The sequence below is a fragment of the Anabrus simplex genome, chromosome 12 (genome assembly GCF_040414725.1).
Source record: "Anabrus simplex isolate iqAnaSimp1 chromosome 12, ASM4041472v1, whole genome shotgun sequence".
NCBI lineage: Eukaryota > Metazoa > Arthropoda > Insecta > Orthoptera > Tettigoniidae > Anabrus > Anabrus simplex.
The window spans coordinates 73,242,530-73,268,738 of NC_090276.1; the positions used below are offsets into that span (position 1 = coordinate 73,242,530).

A 26,209-nucleotide genomic window follows, 5' to 3' on the forward strand; every position below is an offset into this window, starting at 1 on the left:
AGCACGTAAAAGAACTTGTGTGGGACTAAATTCCAGCACCTCGGCATCTCTAAAAACCATAAAAGTAGTTCGAGGGACGTAAATCAACTAACATTGTTATTATTTATCAAGACTTTACGTGTTCCTCTATGTGGTATTTTATTTTTGACGATAAGATATTTCAAGATTATTTTTTCATATGGAATCAATGTTAGGGTTATGTTGTAGTGTGTTTTATTAACTGTATATTTTATTTTAAGGCTGAAGAAGGCCATACACCCTATTTTTTAAAATTTAATTTAACATTTCTGTATTCACAACTGAAGTTAATTACAGGTCCTTGTGGGAACTTAATTTTTAATAGGATCGTTATGTTTATAAATTAAGTCTCTTTGGGGAAATAAGGGTAAGAGAAAGACAAACACAAAGCCTGGACATTATTTTTATTTATTGAGATAACAGTAATATAATTTACACTACAAAAACAATAAATACAAAACGGGACAAATTTCACTACTCACAAAGGATCCAGCCTCGTGATAAAACCACTCTGCACAACCTGAGCATCTATCTTTTATGCTTGTTACAAGTAGAGCAGAAATTCAATAAACCTGGTTCTATGCACATGAAATTCACATTGTCCAAATGATCTGCTAAAATATAAATATCTACCTTTTGCTGGATAACCTTGGCCTCACAAAAATACAGTTTATATGTTGAACAAACAAGGTATCGGTACTACTAATTTGTTTGAAAATCCCATCAAGAACAGTATTTGTCAGTATTAAGTTTCTTGCAGTACGGTGAGTGAAGTTCAAATAGATCTTCATAACTCCTTGTGTCACTTTCATTTGACAGCCTGTGTCTGGTAGGGCGGTGCAAAATACTGACTTACTGGAGTGATCAGTCCTCAAATCTCTTCCGTCAGCAGTAGTTCTGAGTTATTCTAGAAGCTTTATCTCAAGTTTATAAACTCCATATTTCACAATAGATCAGTAGAAATTCAGCTGGCAGGAGGAGAGGCGAGGGGCAGTCCAACCCAGATGTGTAAGATCACGTAGAAGGACATGGGTTTCATTGCCTGCCAGAAAGTCAAAACAATTATTTCTTTAAAGGGGCATGACACTGAGGTTCAGTTTATGGATAGTGGAGGCCTTTACTACCAATGCTCCACAGGTCCACATGGTCCGTTCCTTTGCTGAAAAACCATCTGCTCCAAACTTTCCTAAAAACTCTCTTTAAATCATTCAATTGAAAACACGAAAATTTTAATGAAAATTTCAAATCCTGAGAATAATCAGGCAACCTAACACTATACAGTAAAATAGCTTAAAATCCTAATTGCATAACTTTTACTTTTCAAATTGCCAGACAAATTCCTGTCGCAACGTGAGGGCACCAGTCACCATTACGTGGTACTGCAGCAATATGTGGGAAATGTGTTTACACACACCAAATATTTTTCACTTACAACTCATTGATTTCTTTTTTAAATTACATTTTCCATTACATGACCAAATGTTGGAGTATCTTGCACGATTAGCAGACGGATAATCGGATAAAATGTTGTGAAGTACAGGCAAGACAAAACCTTCTGTATCATAATTTGTCACTCAAATATAGTATTCCAGTGCATCATGTCACAAGGCTGCAAGCACTGTCTGTCAGATTGGGAACTCCTCCAGCCTGTGAATTACCTGATATTTTGGTTTGCCTCTTCTTTTTTGAATAACTATGTAAATGATCGTTGTCCATAACCTATGTTTATGATAATAGGAAATGGTTTGATCAGCATTTATTTTTTGAATGGAGATACCTAGAGGCTGCACTTTACTAGATAGACCAACATGTTATTTCCAAATCTTATGTTATCTAAGTGGCTGAAAGCATTCTTGTCATGCTGGTATTGTAGTTAAAATTGGCATAATAATTAACTGAGCTTACAAGACAACTGTATTTCCCCATGCCCAATATATAAGCTAAAGCTTTTGTGGTGAGAGTTATGTACGTTGCTTTTTGTTATTAATGAGATATTTTTAAAATGAAGTTAGAGTGTATATATTCCTTTCTCACATGTAAAATAACTGCAGTGCAACAAAATTAACTGCACATTAGCATCTCCAGAAACTGTGAAAAAAAAAGTACCATGATAATAGACTACTTCCTTAGGTAGGCAGCGTTTTCCAGAATGTTCCTCAGGTTCTACTTCAAGGAATGTGAGGAAGAAACATTTGTTAAATGTCTAAGGTCCTTGTTACAAACACACTACAGTACCATCACAGTTGATTAATCTCATATTTGTTGTTCCGTAACAACACCAACATCATACAATAACCTCGAAAGGAAATAATTTGGGTTCCAAGTTATTCAATACTACCGTCGTTCGGATAAAAATAATAGTTCCTGACATTTTGTCACAAAATCAGAGTTCGTGTGTGTATGTGAAGGCCACCACTCCATCTGTTTGTTCTCTGGAGATAGTTTGGAGGATGGACACAGATGGCAGAGGTATCAATTTAAAGTTATGGCGTCTGCAGTTTGTTTTATGTATATGACAAGATGACTGCCAGTAGGTGGTTAATGTTTTCACAAAGAGAGCCAAAGGAACAGTTGCTTCGAAACAATGATTCAGAGTGTGAGGGAGTGGATAAAGACCCAGACTATGAACCAGATGTGTTAAAGGATGCACCTCTTGTGGCAAACCACTTACGTGAGGTAAGAAATACATGCAACCTCTAACAGTATCACAGCATGTAACAAGTGGTACCTGCTGTAGATATCAGTAGGTACTTACCATAATAAAAAGCTATGTTAAATAAAGTTCATACTTTATTATTAACCGTGACAGTATGTGAATACTGTTTCTTTCTTCAGTTTTCAGTGCAACAGCATGGAGCAGTTTCCATTTTAAGTCCATATATTGCAGCTAAGGCATAATTTTGGTTGTTTTTGTAGACAAGAAATGCCGTATCATACTGACATCGGGTAATATTGTGATTACAGGCTTATGATGCAAATGAAAATGTTCGCTAGATGTTGAAGTGTTCCTGACAACAATAAAAATTCCCTCATGGACCATGCTGCACACGGCAGTGAATGATTGAACATCCTCGAAGATTGCCAAACGAAAGAACCGTTTATGGTGCATCCCATGACCAGGGCAGAGTTTCTCAGATGAGATATCCATTTAGCCAGGAAACTCAGCGAGATGGCTTGAACATCCGGAATGTGGTAAGACTTGTACTTTCTGCGGAGGACCCATCTGTGTTGTTACTGTGGTGATCTTCAGTCTATCTTTTCGGGAAAGAAAGGTCCACAATCAAATTTCTTTGAGCGTTTCAATGGTCTCTTATGTGTGAAATATAATGAGCCATGCCCTACTTACGTCCTGTATACATTGGATACTGGAGTTTCGTCACCAATACTACATGCAATTGAAGGCAATGATGCAGACCTAGCGTCAGTAATGTTATCTACCCATTACACGAGCAGCTAGTTTTGAAAAATTGCCCCCAGCAGAATATAAACAAATATTAATACTGTAACTCTACATGTCATATTTACATTTCAAGTAGATTCTACAATAAGAGCAATAAAAAGCTGTAAATGCACTAAGAATACCTTTATAAATATTTGCAATTGATTTCTCAACAAAATATAAAAATTCACTTATTATTCACATCCGAAAACCTCGATATAGATATTCAGAATGTCAAAACCAAACCCCATGGCACTACAGCCCTTGAAGGGCCTTGGCCTGCCAAGCGACCGCTGCTCAGCCCGAAGGCCTGCAGATTACGAGGTGTCGTGTAGTCAGCACTACGAATCTTGGCTTCCTAGACCGGGGCCGCTATCTCACCGTCAGATAGCTCCTCAATTCTAATCACGTAGGCTGAGTGGACCTCGAACCAGCCCTCGGGTCCAGGTACAAATCCCTGACCTGGCCGGGAATCGAACCCCGGGCCTCCGGGTAAGAGGCAGGCATGCTACCCCTACACCATGGGGCCGGCATTCAGAATGTAATTTGTCAAATTTGTATGAAGTTATCAAATTAAATAAGGGTGAAGAGTAATCATTGTTTGCAATTAGCACAAGTGACATGCCTACATCCTACATAAAAGCTACGTAATGACTATCACCACGCAGAAATTAGCTTGTATAATTTGTTTACTGCAGTAGACATTGCCCAGTCTCTTGTTAGATTTAAGAGAATGTTATCAATTTCTAAAAATAGAAAGCTTGTAGTTTCAGTATTGTGATACAGCCATGGTCCTCCAAACCATAGAGTTGTGTACTGGTCAGGATTTGAACCAAGGCTACTTTGGTGTAAAACCAATACATAGTTGTGAAAGAGCCCATTACTCACGGCTTTTTCCATTTCTGTTGACCTCATTTTCTAATAGCTTTAATAACCTAGATGTGACAGAAACTACAAGCAGCGATTGTTAGATACGAGGGTCATTTCATAAGTCATGGCAACTGTATTATATCTTTCAGTAAAACAGCAGCAATATAAAAATACTTAATGTGTTTGAACACAAATGGAATATGCTTAGACTTCGACCATAGTATCCGAAAAGAGGATTGAAGCTTTTGATACGTGGGGTGGGTCTATTAACAGGTATTGCAAATTTCGTGGGTGGAGCCTGTGACCAACGTTGAATGATTACGTTGCGGAGGTAGGACAAAAAAACTTCTCAAAAATATTAAGCAGAGTAAGCTGGAATATTTTAGTCATGGCACAAGCAGAAACACCACGTTCTCCAACTTGCAATGCAAGGGAAGATCTTCAGCAGGCAGGAAGATGCCAAATGTCTCGGCTACCTAACCTCAGGGAATTGTTTGGAATGGCATTTGATGAATTGTTCCAGAGAGCAACCAACAAGACGATGACATCCAACATCGGGAACGCATAACAGCACCAGAAAAAGAAGTATTATGCTTATGTCAACAGAGGAAAATCCACACTTGTGGATAATGGCTGACTTTTGTCACACGGAATGTCCAATCTGCGGCAGTTCAGCGGTTGCTATATGTCTATGTTTGAAGGCCTTGATAGCTTTTGTCGCCCAACGTTTCTTTTAGGTCCGCATTACACTGCCACTGAGAACTGCAGTTTTCATGTATGTCGACTTTACTTACATCCATCTTGAGGTAGCACACGTCAACTGGCCATGAATGTGGCATTCAGTAGAGTTGGGTAGTCGATATAAAATGACGAAGACTCAGCAAAGTTTTCGGACAATACACGGAGGGTTGCCCCAATTAAGGTTGGACGGTTTTGACGTACCTTTTGTCCTAGGTGATTCCTTTTCTCCAAACCCCGTTGTGCTCACTGTGATAGCCGTGGGCACGGACTATTGTCCTACATCCCAATTTCCATTGTAGAATAGTTAGACGGAGTACAGGAAGAGGAATATTGTCCCATGCCTCCTTGCATACTTTCCAAAGACACTCCACAGTTGTGGGACATCTAGAAGAAAGCTCTCTTTTCAGGAGACCAAAGGCACAGAAACGGGGATTCGACAGGGATGTCCGTAAATGGTTCGACACGGACACCCGTCTCTGCTTATTTTCTCTCGTAGTAGGTGACTGATGATCTTGCACTATGACTGGATGCTTTATCCATATGGATCATGACATTTAAAGCATCCTCACCATACAGCCGAGGGATATCTTCGTCGAAATAGGGGTCCATGACATTCTTCTGGAAGTAGGTAGCATTGATCTTCACATTTTTCGACACTGAGGATTCTGAGTTTACCCCTGCCACTACCATGAACCCCTTAGCAAACTTTTGTTTGTTTTCCTTGATGAAGTTTGAGTGCCCCTTTTTGCCTTTTGGGCGACAGTAAATTGCCCGGGGCTTGTTGGTGTCTTCCAAATAAACCAAAGCTTCATCCAGGGTAACAACCGATTGTCATGTATCCCCTGCTAGGTAGTTTTCATACAATTTCCTGGCATTAGTGAACCGTTCTTCAACGCACCTTGCTTTCAAAGCACGTCCATGTGCCTTATGCCGCTTTACCAGGTTCAGATCTTCTTTACTTTTATGGTAGACTGTACCTTTAGATGTGGCTGGTAAGGTGCCTATGAGTTGGTGAATTTTCCTTCAGGACAGCGGCCTTTACTTTCTTAATGATGTCCGGAGTCCTGGAGGGTCAAACTCTTTACGCAGGAGTTTTCTCAAAGTTGTTGTTTGTGGCGGGAAACCATTCTGATGTAGTTTTATCACATTGCCTACAGAGGACTCATTTCATTTTACAACTGTTGTACAATCCTTGATAATGAGAAATTAGCATCAGAAAGGTCGACAATGTAGCCTTGCCGTATATCTGCAGTTCAGCAGGCCACGAGGCAACAGTGATATGACATGACATGACATGACATGATTGTACACGGCACTTCTCCAGATCACACTGACCAGACAGAACAAAAAAAAAAAAAAAAAGACACGCAACTGCTTCCAGGAGCGGCACGTGCGGTCAAGGTCGCGCCCTGTATTAACTGGGGCAACCCTCAGTAACACTATTGTGTTAACTTACAAGCAACCTCAGTAGCTATAACTCGTCGACCAACAGCTGTCATGTTAACATTCCGTTGTATCTTGGACTTCAGAAGATAGAAGTTCTGTTTAAAATCCTTACTCCTTCAAAATTCTGCCATGTGCAAGAAATTGTAGAGGTGCAACATTGGTTATAATAAAAGAGGAGTTTTCAGTTTCATTTGTCTGAGAATGTAAAATTGGTGAAATTTTGTGAAATCTGCAAGTAAGGCATTTTCAAATGAAACTTGAATGCGTTGGAAAGGATGGTTGCCTCTCATGTGCTACAGCCACTGAGAAGTAACCACTTGATGTACAGTCCTTCTGAAGCAGGCTCCGTGCTCCGTTGTGGATGCGACAGAAGAGTAGCATTAAGCAAGCTTATGATCACAGCACAGACCTCGTCATCTTTTCCCTGAAAGCAAAAGAGAAATACGTGGTTACATGAGAGCTTCTTTATGCTGTGGCTCGTTTTAAGATGACCAGGTGTCCCACTTTATTAGATACCACAAAACACAAGCTCAGTTTTGACAGAAAAACATTTCTTGCCCCTTGGTCTTCACCTGCATCATTTGGCTCACTCACTCACAGTTTTGAAGGTTGAAGAACAAGACGTCACGGCTGTTCAAGTACCTTTTTCTTTTCTGTGTGATTTATATGACAAATATGAAGTAAGGATAAGAAATGATTTTCTGTTTGTTAATGTCTTAAAAATTACTGAATGTATACATAGTGACAAGGAGAATGTTTGGAATAAAGCTTTGCATTCTGCATTTACGGTGGGTCAAACGAATGTAGTTGTGTAGTTAAGTCCTGCTCCGCTAGTGAGCGTGACCTGTCCGACATGGCACTCGACTGTCTGAGTGAACACACCACATTCGGTCTGACTATTTCACATTTGCAGTCGCTATGACATTCGTTGTGAACGTGGAATGGGAGTCCAAAGAGAGTGAAAGCAAAACCTGAGAGGAAGCAATATGGATTACTCAATAAAGAAAGAGTGAAAAGTAAAATTAGGGAATACTTCTTTCTAGTAAGAACTGTGAATGGTCAACATGTAGGATACATCCTTATTGATGTTTCCATCTACAACATCGCATATGAAAGCTCACATGTAAAGTGCAGCCTTATACAGTGCGTCCGTCAAGTACAGTATCACATGATATCAAACAAAATGTTACACAGAAGTGTGTCAAAATTTGTGCAACAGATCTCCGTCCCTTTGCGGTTGTTTCGGGTGTAGGTTCCTAGACCTATGTCAAAAAACGAGTTAATGTTGGCACAGACTATGGACGAATAAATGTTGCCGGTATCCTTATTACAACAGTTTATTTATTAAAAGATCGTCTTTTTGATGACGATCGCCTTGCACAGTGGAGAAATAATGGCACAGAACATCCAAGACGTGCTCTGCTAGTGAAGAAAATATTGCTGTTCCAGCCTCCAATGGGGCAAGTGGATGAAATTTCAGTTCTGCTGGTAACTTAATTAGTGATAAAAGGAGCTCGCTTAACCAGGATATAGTAAATGATGCTCTCTTGATTCATTCTGCACTAAAACAGACAATACAAGTTAATGTTCTGTTTCTACTCTATTGACAAGTTGATCTCAGATTGTTTATAGTACGTTTGTAATTACATTTCTTAAGTGCATATTTCGTTAAAATGGCGCCTAATGTTTTATAATCAGGCGCTCTCTTTTCCTTGCACCTTTAAAGTTTGTTCATCATTACGCCATTGATACCGTCTGTAAGCGCACCAGAAAACTAAGTATAAGTGAAGAGAATTCAAACAAATAGTAGCTACGTTGAGCGGGGAGTGTGGAGGGGAAGTGGAAGGGCATGCTCTGGGCAGAGGAACGACCTGAATGTCACAGAGCGTGCGCCACGTTTAAATTTGACGTTTTTAACTTTCATTTTAATCAATTCCTCATACAAGATGTTAATCTTACCAGAAAGATTGTTTATATTACCCGTCAGATTGTTTCTCTGGTCCAGACATGACTGCATGTTACATGCCAATACCTTTTCTCCAATATTTTCTCTGAGGGATGAAACCTTTATTGAATTTAGGTTACTGTATGGAAGGTTCGTCTTCACTTTCAAATATTGATGCGAACAAATAGCTGATAAATTTTCCAAATCTGATCTGAATCTGTCGGTTCATTTTCAATAACCTCAAAAGTCAGATCCGTCACTTTCATCTTTCAAAAAATTTTGCGCTACTTCATTACTAATTTTCCATAATGAAGTAAAGATTCCATATTTAGACATACACTACTAAACATGTATATACAGTAATCAATCAAATCACAATGCATACAAAGAAGTAAATAACTCGTACCAAACAGAAAACTACGAAATAAACTGAAACAGAATAGCAAAGCGTAGCCCGTGAAGGTTTGTTTACAAACACTACAGAAATGGTGCTCAAACAGATCGTCGGAAAACTGCACTCATTTATTTCTGTGAAATTGCGCCCAAAGAGGTTGTAATATGAATTAAACTGAACTCGGGGCTGCTATGGACATCGAGAATGACAAGAAGTAGACTGTCATAACATCTGTTGAAGAAATGAGCAAAATTACGAGAAGATATATGAATATATCGAATATTCAACAGTGCCACTACAGCTGGGACCAAAGTTGTCAGTTCTAGGGTGAAGACAAGGAAATGCTCTGTCACCTTTGCTCTTCCTTGTAGTAATGGACGAACTAATGACAAAAGTGGCAAGGAAAACTGGGAAAAGAAAAATGAAAGTGATGATGTTTGCAGATGACTTGTTAATCAGGGGGGAAAAGGAAGAGGATATCCAGGAACAGTAAGATACATGGGAAGCTGAGGTGGAACAACATGGAATGAAATTCAATTCCAAAAAGAGTGAGATAGTGATCACAACTAGAAAGAAGGAGAGACCTAGGGAAGGATAATGCTTGGAGAGAAAGGTAGAGAGTTTCAAGTATCATAGACGAAAGTGGAAATGAGGAAATAATTGAGCGTGGAAGACAAGCAGGAAAGTGTCAGAAGCCTGGTTTGGATCAAGGATGTCCCTCAGAGAAGCAAAAAGAGTGATATACAGGACGTACTATGTAACTACTCTGACATATGCCTCAGAAACTTGGGTAGTAAGGCAGAGAGCTGTGACTAGGATACAGGCAAGAGAAATGAAATTTCTGAGAAGCAGGATAGGAGTGACAAGAATGGATAAGATGAGAAATGAGAAGGTAAGAATAGGATAGAGGCATCTAGACTTAAATGGTATGTGCACATGAATAGAATTACAGAGGAAAGGATACCGAGAAGGATGCATGAAATGGAGATAACGGGAAAACGACCGAGAGGAAGATCAAGAGACAGGTGGATAAAAAGAGGTGGAAGAGTATGTACAGCGAAGAGGAGAGGACTGGGCAAGAGTGAAGAGGGAGAAGTGATGGGAAGTCAAGAGGAGATGGAGAGACTTATGTTCAAAGCCACCTAGAAACTGCAGATCTGATGACGATATTATACTTGTTAGTTCTACTTGTGTTGTGACTACCTCTTCATGTTGGTGGTGTCCTCAGCTTGTGTATCTGCAGCCAAGGCTGTATGGATGACGAGAAAAGTTCTGGGTTCGAGGCTCCACTCACTGGCACGAAGATCTGAATGATGCAACACGCCGCAGCCACCAGGAGAACTCCCACCACGAACTTCCGGCCTGATGTGATCACTTGCTCCATGTCTGGACACTGCACGTTGTCCAGGATGGTATCCAGGGTAGCCCAAGCCAGCGCTGACTGCTCCCTGGAATACAAGCCGACATGTCTTGAGAGAGAACAGGCACTAGTTTTCATTGTTGTAATGGATCAACTAACGAAAATGGTAGCAAGAGAAGAGGACATGATAGTATGAGGTAATAAAGTGTAGGAGCAGCTGAATGCACGAGCTAAAGAAGTGAAGAAAAGTGAGTTTCCAGCAACAACATGGAAGAAAGGCTAATGCATTGTATTTATAGGTCATTCCACGTTAAGAAAACAGTATTGCTCTTATGGACCTATGAGGCGTGAGCACACCCCCTCTTAGACACCTGTAATTTCTCGTGATTAAGGGATATTATACTGAACTTTGTAGTGTACTATGAAAGACAGATACAAAGGATGAGACATTTTTGCCCGTGAGTAATTAAAGTAACTACATAACATTTTCTTTTTTCATACATACATATGTAGGGAGGAAGCACAATGATGGGAACAGCCATCGCTTCATTGTCTTTCTTCACTTTCCTTCTGTGCTACTCAGGTACAAGCATCGTGCGTTCCCTCACTCTGTGAGCCGCCGGCCACCTTCTAGTTGGCCCACCCCTCCCCGACCTTTTCTAGGTCAGCTCGCTTCTGTAGTGAAGTCACCTGCAGTGTTTATTTGTTGCATGTGTGCTTGTAGGCTTTAAATCAGTGTCCAATTGTCTTGTGTTGAGTGAAAGTTATGCAATAAGCCTACGTGTGTGATTTCTTTCTTTAACATTAATACTGTAAATCATTTGTAGAGTCATCTACAGCGTTTATTTGTTGCATCGGTTTTCTAGCCTTTATTGCCTGGAGACATTTATGAAATGCAATTAAATGCACCCCTCACCCCTCAAGCCCATAAAAATTATTTGCCTATTTTCTCCCACAATTTGCCTTTTAGTGCTGAGGTTTTTTTGTGTGTCGTAATTTACCTCTGATTCTGTATAAATCAAAAATAGCCCCTGTAAACCCCCCACCCCCTTTAGTTCATAAAAATAATTTGTAGCTTACTTTCTTCCGCTTTTTGTCTTGAACTTACATACAGTACTGAATTTCATAAATTTATGTGCCCCCGTTTTACTGTGATGCTATTGAGCAGAATTGTTCAATATGGCAACCCTGTTGTCATAAGAGCAATACTGTTTTCTTAACATGGAATGTACTATAGGAAGTCAATTCAAAATACAGAAAGAAACACATATTGATCACTTCTATTTAATGAAAATTGACAGCTGTTTCCAGTTGTTCGACCAGGTCTGTAATGGAATGAAGACTCCATCTAGCGATGAGGATAGGAATTGTGCTGGCTGCGGAAGCCAGTTGCACTTCTGTGGGGGAATCATCAATGACATATATGAAATGAAATTAAATTGTAGAGTGTTGCTGGAATCAAAGATGACAGGGAAAACTGGAGTTCCCGGACGAAAACCTTTCCTGCCTCTGCTTTGTCCAGCATAAATCTTGCATAGAGTGACCGGGATTTGAACCATAGAATCCAGCCATCAGAGGCTGGTGCACTACCACCTCAGGCATGGAGGTTCCAATAATAATATTAATAATAATATAAACAAAAAACAACAATTGCCTGGTGTGTTAACGTCAAGAAAGACCTTGAATAAAGGGGCCTACAATCAGATGACGCGCACAAACAATACCTTTTCAGGACAAGCATCATGACTTTTCCTACTTTCCGAGATAAGACTTTTCCTACTCTGTGGTCGGACGATGTGCTAATGAAAATCTACTGGACTAATAAAAAATTGAATGTATAATGAAATTTATCGTGGTCCCAACTTGGCGAATAATAAATAAATAATAATTACTGAGGCATTTCATTCCTGTCAATTGCTACAAAGTGCTCTCGTGTGCCCTTCCTACCACAGTGGAATACCAAGCAACCTTCCTTTCCCAGTTTTTCCAATGTAAAAACATTCACAGTTTTCACGGGATATTTTTATGTTTGAATTTATCTGGTGTATTGTTGAGTGTGGTAGAATTTGACCGAGGTTGTTTATAATACAATTTAGTAAAAAGAATTGTGACTGATAATAGTATTCATTATTTAATTATGAATAAATAGTGCAGTAAACACTGTTGTGTGCCCTACCTGCCTGCATGTTACAACATAGTACATACTGACGCGATGTTAAGTACAGAACAAAAATGGCTAACCATACAGCAGTGGGATTCAAACCCACAACCTTATCCAATGCGAAATATGTACTATATGTTCTGAGCATGGCCTAATGAGTTGGAAGTGCTAAATCTGACCAGTTCTCTATCAAAAAGGCATAAACAAGTCACAGTTTTTGTTTACATTAAGTTAGAGAACTGTTGCTATACTCACTTTATCCACCTCACTGTCGGGGAAGTCTGTTGACACCTGAAAAGCGTGATGGGCTCGTCCAGCAAGTTGGCAGTGTCTCCAACTTCGGGAAGTTCACAACCGTCGTGATCTTCTCCGATGAACGCATCGTCGTCGTCTTGTTTCAGGAAGCTTAGGAACAAGTGAGAAGCATTCATTTTTAAATCATGTCCTGAAGGGGAACAATATACTGTATGTATCTGTGTTCAGTTATTGCTCAAGAATCAGTGGACATTGACCTGTAAATAGGAGGAAAGAATACCAAAACATATGATGGAGATGATGTGAGAGGGAGACCTGGAACAAGGGGGATAAAGAGGAGTGCAAGAAGAAGAAACCTGGAATGGTGGAAGGTGGAGAAGGAGAGGATGATGACAGTCTGCACTGGATCTCCTTCCATTAAAAATTGAACTGTTTTCTTTACAATTTGCTTTACATTGAACTGACAGTGATGGGAAAGGGCTAAGCTGGTCTTTTAACCACTCATGCCAGTTCAGTGTGTACAAAACATAAGCCAGAACCATGCAATATTGGTATTATTAAGTGGTACGTTTCAAGCTGTCAGCGGAGAGATGGCGTGGAATGACATTAGTAGACGAATAAGTAGGAAAGATCACAATATGAAGATAAAGTTGGAATTCAAGAGGACAAATTGGGGCAAATATTCATTCATAGGAAGGGGAGTTAGGGATTGGAATAACTTAGCAAGGGAAATGTTCAATAAATTTACAATTTAAGAAAAGGCTAGGGAAACAACAGATAGGGAATCTGCCACCTGGGTGACTGCCCTAAATGCAGATCAGTAGTGAGTGATTGATTAATTTATATATTTAACATTAATCAACATTAGAAGTATTATCTTCCAGAAGTTACTTGAAGTTTAATCAAATCCAATTCACACCAACAGAAGAAACTGCTACATCTTTATGTTCCCTTAGTGATAGTTTGTGGAATTCAAAGGACAAAATTGCTTGGATGTGCAAGATTGGCTGGGAATCAAATTGAGAGCTCTGGGTGAAAGGCAGGCACCCAACACCTACACCACAGGACTGGCATAATAATAACTAGTTTTTAAGCAAATAATTTGCAAAATAAAAATTAGTTCTAGATATAATATGGGTTTACGCCGTGTCGAGAAAATAAGGTGAAACTCTTTGCATTTTTCAGAGAACTTTGCTCCGTGTCTTGAGAAGAAATAGATCATCAACAGTCAGTTCATGTGTGTGTACACCAGTTATGCCCCCTCACATTATTATCATCCTCTGGTTTCCTCCATCTACTTTCTTTCCCTTCTTCAGCTCTATCCTAGTGTCTTTCATTGCACTTTATTTCATTAGCATCTATTTATTTCTTCTACCACATTAGTCCCTGATAGTTCTCACGCACACTCGGTGTAATTGGAGCTTGATGTTGTCGTCAGCTTCCTCTCGGAGCCAACCCTCGATATTGTAGAAGAGTTCCTCATGAAGAGTCGAGATTTTCTTCTGAAGACGCGGAGCACAGTTCTCTGCAAAATGTAAAGAGTTTCACCTTGTTTTCTTGACATGGCATGAGCCTATATCCTGTCTACAAGCACAGGCCGCAAAAGCACCGCCACCTAAATGCTCACTTGTCTTCCTCGTCGTGCTGGTCCACGCAACCGTCGTTCTGCTCGTTGTCCAACGACTGGTCCACTCTGCCTTCAGCAGACTCCACGCTCTTCTCTTTCACATCTCCATTCACAGAGCTGCAACACACAATCATAATTCTAGTCATTTCGACAACTATCACATGAAATGTTCACATTATGAAAACTAGCGAGTGTTTGATATCCATCTGTATAAATACAATTAGAATTTTGTTTGCACAATTCAAATCTCTGCCTCATACTTCTTTTTCAGTTTGAATTTGGTACATAAAAGTGAAAACTAGATTCAGGTCAATTTTTTGTCTATCTGTTTGTTTGTACAAGAACTGGGATTCATGAGAGAGTCAGTCTATATCAGGGCCTCTCAGGGTGCATGCAGTGCTGCCTTGCGGGGCACAAGGTGCATAAGACGACTTTGCTAGGTTGACCAGAGTGCAGATCACTCATGCCTTGATTTTGAGCAATAGTTCTGTCTCTCTCTCACTCCACCTGTTCCCCCCTTTCTCACTTGCTCTGGAGCACTCCACCATCCAAGCCGAGCTTGGCCAAGTCGCCCCAAGACAAAACGCTGGTCCGAACCAAGCTGACTCGGACTGATGCACGGTGCACAGAACCTCTGCCCCTCATTGTCCATGCGTGAGATTTTGAGTGTTTGAGAGGCCATAGTTTACATGAGGATATGGAGACTGCCCTTGAATATTTATTGGAAGAATTTCACCTATTTCAGTTCCTGTAGAGACTACCATACAGTTATCTTCCCTAACGTCCATCAAAGGTTTCATGGTGAACAAGATCATGGTCTAGGTATCCTGAGCTACTTGCAAATAAACTGTCTTCTGCCCTTGTAGGTCTCATTTTTAAGTGCAACAAGAACACCACATTCCAATAGCCGGCCTCTAGGTTTATAGTTCATAGAAAGTGCTGTCTACAAGAGAAAGGATTTGGAGAAATGTTTAAGTCACTACCTGCTTTGACTGGTAGTGAAATACAGAATATTCCACTTCACATAGTAAACTGCCGGGCTAAGTGTCTCAGACGGTTGAGATGCTGGCCTTCTGACCCCAACTTGGGAGGTTCGATCCTGGCTCAGTCCAGTGGTATTTGAAGGTGCTCAAATACATCAGCCTCCTGTCACTAGATTTACTGGCATACTAAAGAACTCCTGTGGGACTAAATTCTGGCACCTCAACGTTTCTGAAAACCGTAAAAGTAGTAAAGTAGTAGTAAAGCCAATAACATTATCATTACATAGTGAACTGATCTACAAGAACTTCATTCCAGTTATATTGAGATGTATAGCTTCAGTAACGATGGAAGTTTTGGAAAAATCAGGAAACTTAATTAGTAAACTCATTAAACACAGTGACTGGCACAACATCCAAAGTCAAGTTCAGAGGGATCCTATCGGAATCTTTTGGGGTTCAAACAGGGGTCAGACAGGGAGATGGCCTATCTCCCCTTCTATTCAATTGTGTTCTTGACAAAGTGATTAGAGAGTGGCACTGCAAAATGCAAGGCATAGGTGGTATACGAATGGGATGCAGGAACAAAGGAATTGGAGTTGACTGTTTAGGCTTTGCGGATGACATTGTGGTTCTGTCAGAGTCAATACAGGAGGCACAGAACCAAATTACCCACCTCAAGGAAGAAGCAAGTAAGGCAGGCCTACGGATCTCCTTCGAGAAGACACAATACGTGACCAACATTGAAACAGCACCCAGATGGATGACAGTTGAGAGAGAAACGATTCAGAGAGTGGAGAAATTCAAACATCTGGGGAGGGGATAGACAATAACCTGTCAGAAAGAGAATCAACAAGATGAACTTGCCATATAAACTATGAACACTTACAACAAGAAGAATATCTTGATGAATGTAAAACTCAGACAACTCTGCGCTGATATCAGGAGGTGAAGAAAGACCTGGAAGAAATGCGAATACAAGGAACAGAAATCAGCAACAGGGATGCTTACAAGTCAAGGATCAAGACCACGAAGATGTTTCGAGAAAAAGTTAGATCCCATACCCAAGCATTGTGGACAGAAGAAAGGAGGAGATAGCAAAGTAAAAGGATGAAGGATCAAAGACCAGAAACAGATGACACTGAATTCGAATTGACATGGTCCACAGTCGGCCAAAACAAAAGAAGAAGGACTTAAGCCACAAGTTTTGTGTGTGTGAAGTTGTTACTCTGAGTCAAGACATGCTGAAGCTAGTATTCAGAGGTCAGCTATCAGTGCCAAATGGAAAAATCTGAAACGACTACCTGTCATAAGCAAACAGGCATATTGCCGAGGCTTAAAGGACATCGCAGTGGCCTAAGTTACGTAGAAATGAAAAGGTTCAGCACAGGATACGATGGCATGGAGAGCCACATCAATTCAGTCTATAGACTGGTGACCCAACCAACCAACAACAACAACAACAATAGGTCAGTCATCATATATAACACTGTATGATGAGAAGTCATTCAAACTAAACGCCTTTAAAATTACAGAAAACCGGGCAAGTTGGCCGTGCAGTTAGAGGCGTGTGGCTTTGAGCTGCATCCGGGAGATAGTGGATTCGAATCCCACTGTCGGCAGCCCTGAAGATGGTTTTCTGTGGTTTCCCATTTTCACACCAGGCAAATGCTGGGGCTGTACCTTAATTAAGGCCACGGCCACTTCCTTCCAACTCCTAGGCCTTTCCTTTCCCATCATCACCATAAGACCTATCTGTGTCAGTGCGACGTAAAACCACTAACAAAAAAAAAGAAATTTACTCGCATTATAAATTTAAAAATACTGTATATCTCGCCCCCTTTGCACTATGACAGGAATTTGTCTGAGAATCTGAAAAGTAAAAGTGAAGTTGTACACCATCTTGTGGTTACTGAAGTAATTAGGCGGAAAAAATCTTTATATTCAGGGTTTTAAATTTTATTCACTGTAATGATGAGGCAGAAATACAGATATCGGTTTGATCGATTGCTGATGTTACTCTTACATATAGAAGAATGGTGCTGTCAGAGAGTCGAGCCTCCATACTATCGACACACAACATTGTTAACCAAAATGGCGCTGAATATACAGCAGCAAGTTACGGTACCTGCATGGGCAATTGCTTTTCAGAATGATCGTGAGGTGCACGAGATGTGATTTTAACATAACATTGCTACCGTTGACTGTGGGAAAGTGAAGAGACAGACTGCTGACAACAGGAAACATTCAGAAGGGAAAACCTCCTGGAAGACCTCACAGCAACAACAGAAAGGATTGTGGAAACATTCGGGAATAGTCCCCGGAAATCACCACGCCAAGGTGCATGTGAACTTGACATCGGTCAGTCCAATGTGTCTCATGTTTTGAGACGTGAGAAGTACAGAATTTTCAAGGCGATTCATGTTCATGAATTGAGTGAAAATGACCCTGAATCTGTGTTGATGGAATGTGAAACTGATGAATCTTGGTACAAAAAATTGCATTTTTCAGACGAAGCTGCGTTTTAGGTGAATGAGAATGTTAATCAACACAAGTGTCACTATTATGCGAAAGAAACACCTAAAGTTATTGAAGACAAGCATATGAAATGCGGATTATAGTGTTGGCTACTGAATGCATGATTCGAAGCAGTGTATCGATTCATTCAAGTGTCCGAGTGAATCGATTCACAGGAACGGCGAGCTCAAGGCACATGATTCAGCTTACTCCCAGCAGACAGTGCTGAGTGGCGCACTCACTGGACGTTGACGGGGAGCCGAGCTTCCGCTGCAACAAGACAGTGAATCATGGCACATCGAAAGAATCGTGAACGAGCGCAGCTCAGTGAGACACAAGATACACACGGCTCCTTATCGGCTCACTGGACACTGGCGGAGAGCTGAGCTTCCGCTGCAGCGAGACATACAGTGAGCCATGGCACACCGAAAGAATCGTGAACGAGCACGGCTCAGTGAGACACAAGATACACATGGCTCCTTTTTGGCTCACTGGACACTGGCGGAGAGCCGAGCTTCCGCTGCAGCGAGACGTACAGTGAGCCAGGGTACACTGAAAGAATCGTATGCTATAATGGACTCTCGAGCTCAGCTCATTTGAAAATAATACCCATTTGCATTCACTGTCCTCTTCTTACAGCGAGGTTTAAATAATAGATGGATTTATTTGCAGTGTTAAAAAGGTAGTCAAAACATAATTCTGAAGTAGCTAGTAAGTAGGTAGGCTATTAGGTTATACTATTTATTAGTTTAATGAATCTTAGTATTATAACTTAGTTGACATTTGACAATTATACTCGACTCTAGCCTGCCCTATGACTATGAGTCATGCTCATGACCACTCAAAAGTACCTGTTTTATATTGGGAAGAACGGCTCAGTATTCTCTCAGTTCATATGTCACATCGTTGCACAAGACTTCAATCATATGTGGACAGACGCAATAACTTAACCAACAGTATGTTGAAACAGAAAACCAGTGGGCTACTGTACATCTCGGGTAGCCTATACAAAATATGACGATTTTAAAAAATCCTCAGCTGATAGAAAAATACATATTTTCAAAAATGACTGAGCGAGTTGTCGTGCGGTTAGTATCGCGTAGCTATGCGCTTGCATTCGGGGGATGGTGGGTTCGAATCCCACCGTCAGCAGCCGACGGTTTTCCGTAGTTTCCCCATTTTCACACCAGGAAATGCTGGGACTGTACCTTAATTCAGGCCATGGCTGCTACCTTGCTAATCCTAACCTTTCCCACCCTGCGTCGCTGGAAACCTTCGATGTATTAGAGTGACTAGCATTTTTTTTCTAAGAAAGGAGTTCATAGTATGAAGACCAGATGGCAACTGTGAGCACAGAATGCTGTTGCTGCTGTCTTACTAGCACATAATACACAGGTACAGTAGAAGCAGTGACTAATGTGCCGTGAATTGGATCACTGTATCGATTCAGTAACGTGAACGGAATTAAATGAATTGATTCAGTAAAATGAATCGAATGTCCCATCACTAGCGGATTAGTGACAGTTCTAGCAATGATTTGATGGGAACGATTGCTAGGCATGCGAGTTCTGGGAGAGACAGTTAACGGTGAATGGTATTGTGAAATCCTCAATGAAGTTGTGGTGCCAGGGATGCAATGCGTTCAGCACCAATAGTGCACATTCCAGCAGGATGGTGCACCTTCTCACTACGCTGTTGTGGCAAGGGAAAGTTTGAATCGCAAATCATTAAACAGGTGTGTGGGAAGGAGAGGGCCGACAGAATGGTCAGCTCGCTCTTCCGATCTCACCACCTGTAATTATTAGTTATGGGGATGTTTGAAAAAGAAAGTTTACGCTCAAAAACCATGAGACATCGAAATGCTGAAAGAATTGAGGAAGAAATTCGTGCTATACTGTTATTCGTGTATCTGAAAGCAATAAGTGATTTTCCAAAGCATTGCCGACTATGCTGTGATGTTAATGGCAAACAGTTTGAGGCAATTATGTGACTCGGCATTGTTGATGTTATTTTGTGGTGGTGATTATTGTTTTAAGAGGAAGTACAACTAGGCAACCATCCTCTATATAACGCTAATCTGAGAGAAAAGATGGAAGGGGTCCAACACTTCAAAAAATGAAGGTATCGGCCAGAAAATACAAGGGCCACGAGGGCATGAAAATGAAAGACTGCTAAGGCCTCGAGTGCTCTAATACCACCGGGGTCAGAAAAGAACAAGAGTTGACGAATGGAGGTCAGTAAGTGGAAGCAATGCCAGGACTCAGCTATTGTGTCATTCATTTATCTGTAACATATAGCCATATCTCTGGCTCACTCTGTAATCTGTTAGATTGCACAAATATTGTAGAAAGTAATAATCAAAGATATCCTGGGTTTTTGAGTTAAACTTACCCTGGGTTCTCAGCCAGATCACCTGCATCCAGAGAGGCGAGAGAAGACTCGTTTGTACTACTGCGAGGGAAGAACCCTGCCATTCTCAGGGCGCTCCTTGTTCTGCCTGGCGCTTCCTGTGGACAATAGATTGTGGTTGTTACAAACACCACAATAACACATATTATCATACAATATTTACATGTTTCTTCAACTGATCCAGCAGAAGCCACGTTAAGTGTTAGCCAAAGAGAGCATCTTCTGATTTCAAATGTAAAGCCTCATAAAATGATATGAATCACATTGTTTTGATTATTATTTTATTTTTATTTAGCATATGATGGATTAGATATTTACATAAAATAAGGTATACAGGCTATACATACAGATGTATACAATACTAGCAGTTTCCCGCAGTGCATCGTGTTGGTCACTGCTGTCCCCACGCATGTACTTGAAAAGTTTTGAGGCAACAAAATAATATACAAACTGTTGTGGTAATAGAATGTAATATTATATGAACAAAACACTTGAAAATTCATCACAAATAGAAATTGAAATACATATAATTTTCTACAAATTATCATTATTGATTGAATAGATTTGTACATCTTTTCTAACTGTGCCAACATTCAGAGCTATATAACATGGCTCGGCATTAGAAGTAGAAATTCTACAGTGAACCCAATCTTTAGCAAGAAACATTTAATGGAAAAGAGTTGGGAATATAGAATGAATATGGTCATGACATTCATACATCTAACGAAGACATACGATACTGTTTTCAGGGAGAAGGTTTTGGAAACCATGGTCAAAAAGAGAGTGCGTACACAAACTGTAGAAATGGTGCAAGCAATGTACAAAAACTTTGTCAGCAGCATAGAGACTCGGTTTTGAGACAGAATGCTTTAGAAATGAAATTGGACTATCACACTTAGAGATAAAGCTGGATTATGTCATGTAAACAATAAACTAGCTATAAGATATATTACAAGTATTGGAAGGTGGGAATCTCCTTGTAACATAACCTTAGTTCTCTAGAACCGTTGTATTGTGTCCGAGGTAGAAGTCTGTAAGGGAATTTATATAAAGGCAGCCAATAATAAAATAATTCCAGTTATTTTCTGATATCTCCTCATATTTAAAATTAATTGGTCAGTAGAGTTTAATATGTCCTCATTTTTGAATCAGTGCTCCTCCATGATAAGAAAGTGTGTTATTACAAGGGTACAATTAATCAGCCTGTCAACTGTACAATGTTTAGTAAACACTGCGTCATGAGGCGACCACATGGGACAGATCACTCTGGATCTCATTAATAAACTGTTCCGTCTCATCTGCTGGTATCTTCAAACAGTCCACAGCTCTGAATAATATCATTATTTATGTTGCTTGCTGAACAGAATTTTGCATTACTGAAAGTTAATATGGCCAGTGAAATTCTCAAGTTTTGTGCAAATGTAATGTTTGTCAGTTTGTTGTAGTTTATGCCTTATGATGATATGTTTACAATTAAGAAATCATTATATAAGGTGTAGGGAGAGTGAAGCCTCTATGGCACAGGCAGCAGCATGCCAGCCTCTCACAGCTGGGTTCCGTGGTTTAAAAGCTGGTCACTCCATGTGGAATTTACACTGGACAAAGCGGACGGAGGACAAGTTTATCTCTGGGCACTCTTGTTTTCCCTGTCACCTTTAATTGCAGCAACACTCTCAATATCATTATTTTCATTTCATCTGTCATTCATTAATCATTGCCCCAGAGGAGTGCGACAGGCTTTGGCAGATGGCACAATGCCTTTCCTCGCAACTGGATGGGGCTTCATTCTTTCCATTCCTGATGCGGTCGAATTACTGGAAACAGGCTGAGGATTTTTACTTACTTTTATAGAGAAGAATTGAGATTGTGTTACTAAATGAAGTCAATCATGGGTCAAGTTTACTAAGTAATAATAATGATTGTTTTACATCCCACTAACTACTTAACAGTTTTTGGAGACGCTGAAATTTTGTGCGACAGGAGTTCTTGATGTGCCAGTAAATCTACCGACACGAGACTGACGTATCTGAGCACCTTTATATACCACCGCATAGAGGATCCACTCTCCCTACACCTTATATAATGATTTCTTAATTGTAAACATATCATCATAAGGCATAAACTACAACAAACTGACAAACATTACATTTGCACAAAACTTGAGAATTTCACTGGTAAAATGTTTACAAGGGGATATAGAAGATGCATTTTAAGATTCCACAGACGTAAACTACACGCTGTCTTTATAGACTACACTAAGGCCTTCGACCTCGTGAATAGAAATATAGCAATCGATACACTGGAAAAACAATTAGGAAAAATTACATCACGAGGATTTTAAGGAACATTCTGAACAAAAATTTCATACAAATAGATAACAATGTTGATATATCAGATCCGATAGAACAAACAAACGGAGTTTTGCAAGGTGATCCGCTTAGTCCGCTCCTATTTAACATAGTAACTGCGGACGTAACTCAGAGCATTAGAACAGAAAAGGTCAAATTGTACGCATACGCGGACGACATGGTGCTTGTATTCACTGAGTTAGCGAATCTCCAGGAGGCTTTCAACAAACTTACAGTATGGGCAACCGAGAACGAACTTCAATTAAATGAAAATAAAAATGTGTCAATGACTTTCAGGGAAGGAGGCAAACCGGCAGCTAACGATGTTATAATGTATAAAAGAGACACACTATCGATCGTAACACATTTCAAATATTTGGGAATTACATTACAGACTCACGGAAATGTATACAGTATCCATGTTCGGGAGAGAGTTATCGCCACTTTATCAACTATAAACAGTATACCGAATTTACGGAAGTTATCATTAAATACCGCGTTAAAAATTTTCAAGTTAAAAATCACTCCAGTAGTGACATATGGTTTGACTTTAATTTGAGACCAATTAAGAAAGAAGAATGTGAAGGAAATCGAAAAATTAAAAGCAAGATTCCTGAAAAAGGCCTTGTGTATTTCAAAGTACACACCCTCACGTCTGACATATGTTCTCGCCAAAGAATCCTTCTACATTGAGGATTTGAGATACGACCTATGCGTGCCATCAACAGAAGCATACCAGAGTCTACTCCGTGAACTGCAAGGAAAAAGAGAAGAAATATTTTCCTGAATTTTATGCTACAGATGCTATGGTCAACAGAGAATGGATAAAAGCCAATTACGCATTGAGACACTTCATAACGCGTTTTGCTGTTAATGGTTTTCACCACCGTATCTGAACGAGAGACATCTACCACCAACCGGATGAACTATGCGTGTGCAAACTTTGTGATAACCAATGTGACAGATATCACGTGATGACATGTAAGCACAGAGAAATATATCTGACAAAATTCTGTGAAAATGCTTAGGAGTATGTCCTCTAATTATGCACATTGTGCAAAATTAAATTAAATAAATATACCACTGCACTGAGACAGGTTCGAACCTGCCAAGTTGGGTTCAGAAGGCCAGCGCCTCAACTGTCTGAGCCACTCAGCCTGGCCTAGTTTACTAAAAGTTATGCATTTGTCATATTATATTTTCTAGCTTTCATCATAAGTACAGAATGTTCTATCTTGAACTGGGTAGCTATATTTCTGGAAAATAGAACTCTGAGAATTAGAGTAGGCAAAGCATTATCTGATCCTGATCATTAAGAAGGCAGTATTATTGGAAACTTATGTTTTCTTATATAAGATCGCCTGTTGCCATTTTTTGATGGATGCAGTGCTTTTGGCACAGGCCAGAGCAAAGTGTAGCTATGGCTGTGACATTATGGAAGCTGCTGGGTGCTGAGTAATGACATTCGGAGCAGGACCAGTGCGTCTGAGTGTTATAAAAAGAACTGCTCATAGGGTCAGTCGAACTGCAATAGCTCTTTCTGGCCGAGTGAGGAAAGCAATGGCAAATTACCTCACTCCTCATCTTGCCTAGTACGCCTCATTTTAGCGCTGCCATTGGTAACTGCATAACGTTTGGTGGTGCTATTTGAGGATCCAACCAGCCTCCGTGCTGATGACCTAACAGACAGAGTACAGATAAGGCTTTTTGCAGATGATGTTATACTGTATAGAGTAGTAAAAAAGTTACAGGATTGTGAGCGACTGCAAAAAGACCTCGACAGTGTTGTGAGATTCACAAAGAGGAAAAGTGCTCTCAGTTTATAATCACTGCATTGAATGAGTGAAAGTTCCTTATGGGGATCACTGTAAGTACCTAGGTGTTAATAGGGAATGATCTTCACTGCAGTGATCACATAAACAGGATTGTAAATAAAGGCTACAGATCTCTTCATATGAATTGTACTAACAAGGGAACATCCACAATGGTGAAGTCGCCGATCGCGATGAAACTTAGCAAACGCATTGAGGTACATGTAAAAACAATGCCAGCATCAATTTTAGGCGCCAACATTCATTAGCGCGTTACCTAAGGGGCCTAAAAGTTGCGACATTTCAAGTTCCGCGCGAACAGCGATGAATTCCTCCTGACCAATGCTTAGCCGGAACACTGCTTTGTGCCACACCTCTGCTCCTCCTCCCCTCCGCCCCGCCTGGTTCAGCACCACTCGTTTTCCTCTCCCCGCGCTGCCGTCTGCTTAGCCGTCGAACAGAACCTGTGCTACACTGCGTACGCTATCAGCCGTCCTCATAGCTCTCCCTTGGAATTTCCACATTGTATAGGCAGTTTACATTTTATGAAATATTTATGAAAACGTTTGCGACGAGTCCTTAAGGGCAATGTCACTGAGCGTGTCAAAAATTATTTTTCATCTTCAGGCAAAGCACGGAAGTCACGGTGAAGAAGGTCCGCTGAACTTTCTGGAGCTGCAGCTTTATGACGCGATTGAGGGTGAGTGTTAAGCAGTCAACTATTGTCAAATAGGTTTTGACGCTCACGGGGAGATGTCACACTGCGGACATAGGCCGTAATAACGTAGATTGAAGCGTGGTCTTTTGCGCTGCATGTGAAATTGTAGGTTTATATGTTGATACCGATAACTCTGTCCGACTCGCTGGATGAACGGTCAGCGTACTGGCCTTCGGTTCAGAGGGTCCCGGGTTCGATTCCCGGCCGGGTCGGGGATTGTAACCTTAATTGGTTGATTCCTACGGCACGGGAGCTGGGTGTATGTGTTGTCTTCATCATCATTTCATCCTCATCACGACGCGCAGGTCGCCTACGGGTGTCAAATAGAAAGATCTGCACTTGGCGAGCCGAACCCGTCCTGGGATATCCCGGCACTAAAAGCCATACGACATTTCATTTCATTACCGATAACACTCTCGTTGTTTTTAAACGAACAGTTGTGTTCTCGTTGTTCCTGTCAGTACATATACACATAACAACATGTATTTTAGTTATTTGTTTTATTTCTCCTCGCAAGCGCGACGAGAAGGGAGGGGAACGTGCTGGGGAGAACCACTTGGAGGGTAAAAGGCGGTGCAGAGGGTGTGTCTCCAGACGGGAAGTGTGTGTGCCGGCTTAGCATTGGCCAGCAGGTATTCATCGCTGATCGCGCGGAACTTGAAATGTCGCAACTTTTAGGCCCGTTAGTTAATGCGCTAATGGATGTTGGCGCCTAAAATTGATGCTGGCATTGTTTTTACATGTACCTCAAAGTGTTTGCTAAGTTTCATCGCGATCGGCGACTTCACCATTGTGGATGTTCCCTTGTAAGTACTGTATGTTAAGGAGAGAGCATATAAGTCTCAGATAAGACCACAAATAGAGTATGGTTCCAGTGTATGGGACCCCGACCAGGATTACTTCATTCAAGAACTGGAAAAGATCCCAACGAAAGCAGCATGACGTATTCTGGATGATTTCTGGCAAAAGAGTAACGTTACAAAAATGTTGAAAACTTCGGGCTGGGAGGACTTATTCCGTGGATATCATGGGAGAAAGGAGAGGAGCTGCTCGACTAAGCGGAATATTCCAAGCTGTCAGTGGAGAGACGGCGTGGAATGACATTAGTAGACAAATAAGCTTCGGCAGAGTTTTTAAAAATAGCAAAGATCATAAAATGATGATAAAGTT

At 40.6% G+C, this 26,209-nt stretch overlaps 1 protein-coding gene across 2 annotated transcripts in view; it reads right to left on the bottom strand.

Moving 5' to 3' along the window:
• Positions 1-414: 414 nt before the first annotated feature.
• LOC136884469 (inositol 1,4,5-triphosphate receptor associated 1) overlaps positions 415-26,209 on the bottom strand; it is a 286,150-nt gene continuing 260,355 nt past the window's right edge. For both annotated transcript variants that reach the window (XM_067156658.2, XM_067156659.2), the window contains 5 exons: positions 20,145-20,260; positions 14,257-14,373; positions 12,630-12,779; positions 10,057-10,301; positions 415-6,938 (listed from right to left, as the gene is read on the bottom strand). In XM_067156658.2, coding sequence (XP_067012759.2) covers positions 10,061-10,301; positions 12,630-12,779; positions 14,257-14,373; positions 20,145-20,260 — 624 coding nt within the window. In that variant the 3' untranslated portion in view covers positions 415-6,938; positions 10,057-10,060. The remainder of the gene's footprint in view (positions 6,939-10,056; positions 10,302-12,629; positions 12,780-14,256; positions 14,374-20,144; positions 20,261-26,209) is intronic.